At 60.3% G+C, this 2,177-nt stretch overlaps 1 protein-coding gene across 1 annotated transcript in view; it reads left to right on the forward strand.

The window, feature by feature from the left end:
• LOC104547664 (proto-oncogene Wnt-3-like) overlaps positions 1–2,177 on the forward strand; it is a 32,302-nt gene that overhangs the window by 29,019 nt on the left and 1,106 nt on the right. Inside the window, 2 exon segments of the mRNA XM_010193459.1 lie at positions 1,623–1,749; positions 1,751–1,886. Coding sequence (XP_010191761.1) covers positions 1,623–1,749; positions 1,751–1,886 — 263 coding nt within the window.

The following is a 2,177-nucleotide window of genomic DNA, read 5'->3' on the forward strand; positions in this document are numbered from 1 at the left end:
CATCCCAGCTCCCATCCCAGCTCCCATCCCAGCTCCCATCCCGGCATCCGCGCTCTGCGCAGGGAGAGATGCGATGCGCAGCGTCTCCATCCCACGCCCGTCGCTCCCTCACAGCCCCGGGGTGCAAAGCCAAGGCCCATCAGCAGGGACATTGCTCGTGTCTGCCCCCTCTGCCCCCGAGCTGTCCTGGCCTGAGGCCAGAAGGGCCCAGGGGCTCCTCTGATCTGATCTGCTTCAGATCACAGCCCACCCAAACAGCCTTTGTCGGGCTGGAACAGCCCAGCAGCAGCAGCGATCTCCAACCGGTGGCCCGGAGCCCCCAGTGGTCTCAGTAGAAGCGGCTGGTGAAAGGTACCTAAGGAAAACCTCAGTGGGTAGGGGCTGGATCTCTGCTGGTGCATTGGAGGCAGGGAGGGCAAGGAGGGAAGAGTCTGAATTCAAAGAAATGAAAACCACAGCACGGTCCCACCAGCAAAGGCAGGGCTGAGCAGCTCTGGATGAGGATCACAGTTGGCACCTGAACCTGAGCTCCCACACTGCAGCAGAGGAGAGATGTGACTGCCGCAGCTGGCACGCACCCCTCAGCTGCCTCAGCTACACAGGGTGACATTAGCTCGGGTTGAGACAACCGATTTTCGGACACCAGACCCCACTCTGCAGAGAAGACTGCAGGCCAAGGAGCAAGACCTGGTGCAGCCAAGACTGCATTCACCGCACCCAGAGCATCCCCACAGTTACTGAGCCACTGAGGCTCGAGCTCCGAATGCCTTGATTTCCTCCAGGGCTGTTCAGGGATTAATGAGTGACCGCAAGGTTACCTTCACCCCTTGGCTGGTTTCATTCCACTGCTGTAAAGCCACACGGAGTTTGGTCTAAACACATTTGATAAGACAAGGGGTAATGGACACAAACTGGAACACAGGAGGTTCCACTTCAATTGGAGAAGAAACTTCTTCTCAGTGAGGGTGACAGAGCCCTGGCCCAGGCTGCCCAGAGAGGTTGTGGAGTCTCCTTCTCTGCAGACATTCAAAACCCGCCTGGACGCCTTCCTGTGCAACCTCATCTGGGTGTTCCTGCTCCGGCAGGGGGATTGGACTGGGTGAGCTTTGGAGGTCCCTTCCAATCCCTAACGGTCTGGGATTCTGTGATTCTGTGATTCTGTGATTGTACAGTAATGGCTTGCTCTCAGGCTTTGTTCTGCCTTGGCCTGTCCTGCATCACCTGAAACCTTTCCCTGTTTACAGCACAAATACGGCTGCTTCATCACCCCTGGGGCTAACGACAGGAGCTCTCTGGGTTCCCAGACCAGGAGTCACTCCAGGAGCTCCTTTCTGAGGCTCCTCAAGCCCTTACTGAGGTTTTGTGCACCCCGTGCTGGATCAAATCCTGCACCCGTTGTACCTGGGGGAAATGCTGTGGTTGTGATTCGCAGAGCTGGAGTCACAGTGCCCTCCCGCCTGCTCCACAAGGCAATGCCAGCAGCACCCGAGTCAGAAAATGTTCACTAAAACATTAACAACTCTTTGCTCTTTAGTGAGGTTTCGATGACGCTGTAGCAGGATGGGAAGGAAAACGACGGTGTTGCGTTGACTGATAACCCCACGGGCTCTGTTTGTCCCCAGCCACACGGGAGTCTGCCTTCGTCCACGCCATCGCGTCGGCAGGGGTGGCCTTCGCCGTCACCCGCTCCTGCGCCGAGGGCACGTCCACCATCTGCGGCTGCGACTCCCACCACAAGGGACCCCCGGGAGGCGTGGAAATGGGGGGGCTGCAGCGAGGACGCCGACTTCGGCGTGCTGGTGTCCCGGGAGTTCGCAGACGCCCGGGAGAACCGTCCGGACGCACGCTCCGCCATGAACCGGCACAACAACGAGGCCGGCAGGACGGTGAGTGCTCCAGGCCCAGCTGGGCGGCCCGGCCCGGCTCCACACGGGGCAGTGGGACCACGACAGTGCCCAGGCGAGGCCTTGCTGGGGTCCCTTTCCAGGGCAGGTTCCCCCAGGCAGCCGGGTGGGGGTAAGAAGAGCCAGGACGTGCCCTGCTTCCAGCACAAACCTCTCACAGGTCAGCGTAGAGACCCAATCCAACCGCCCGTGTCCCCAGCCCCGCGGTGAAGAGGACGTTTTCCTCCTCAGCTCCTCCTTCCCGCAGGCTCCCCGGGGCCGGCCCGGCCCACG

The sequence above is a fragment of the Mesitornis unicolor genome, unplaced genomic scaffold (assembly GCF_000695765.1).
Source record: "Mesitornis unicolor isolate BGI_N332 unplaced genomic scaffold, ASM69576v1 scaffold12751, whole genome shotgun sequence".
Classification (NCBI taxonomy): Eukaryota; Metazoa; Chordata; class Aves; order Mesitornithiformes; family Mesitornithidae; genus Mesitornis; species Mesitornis unicolor.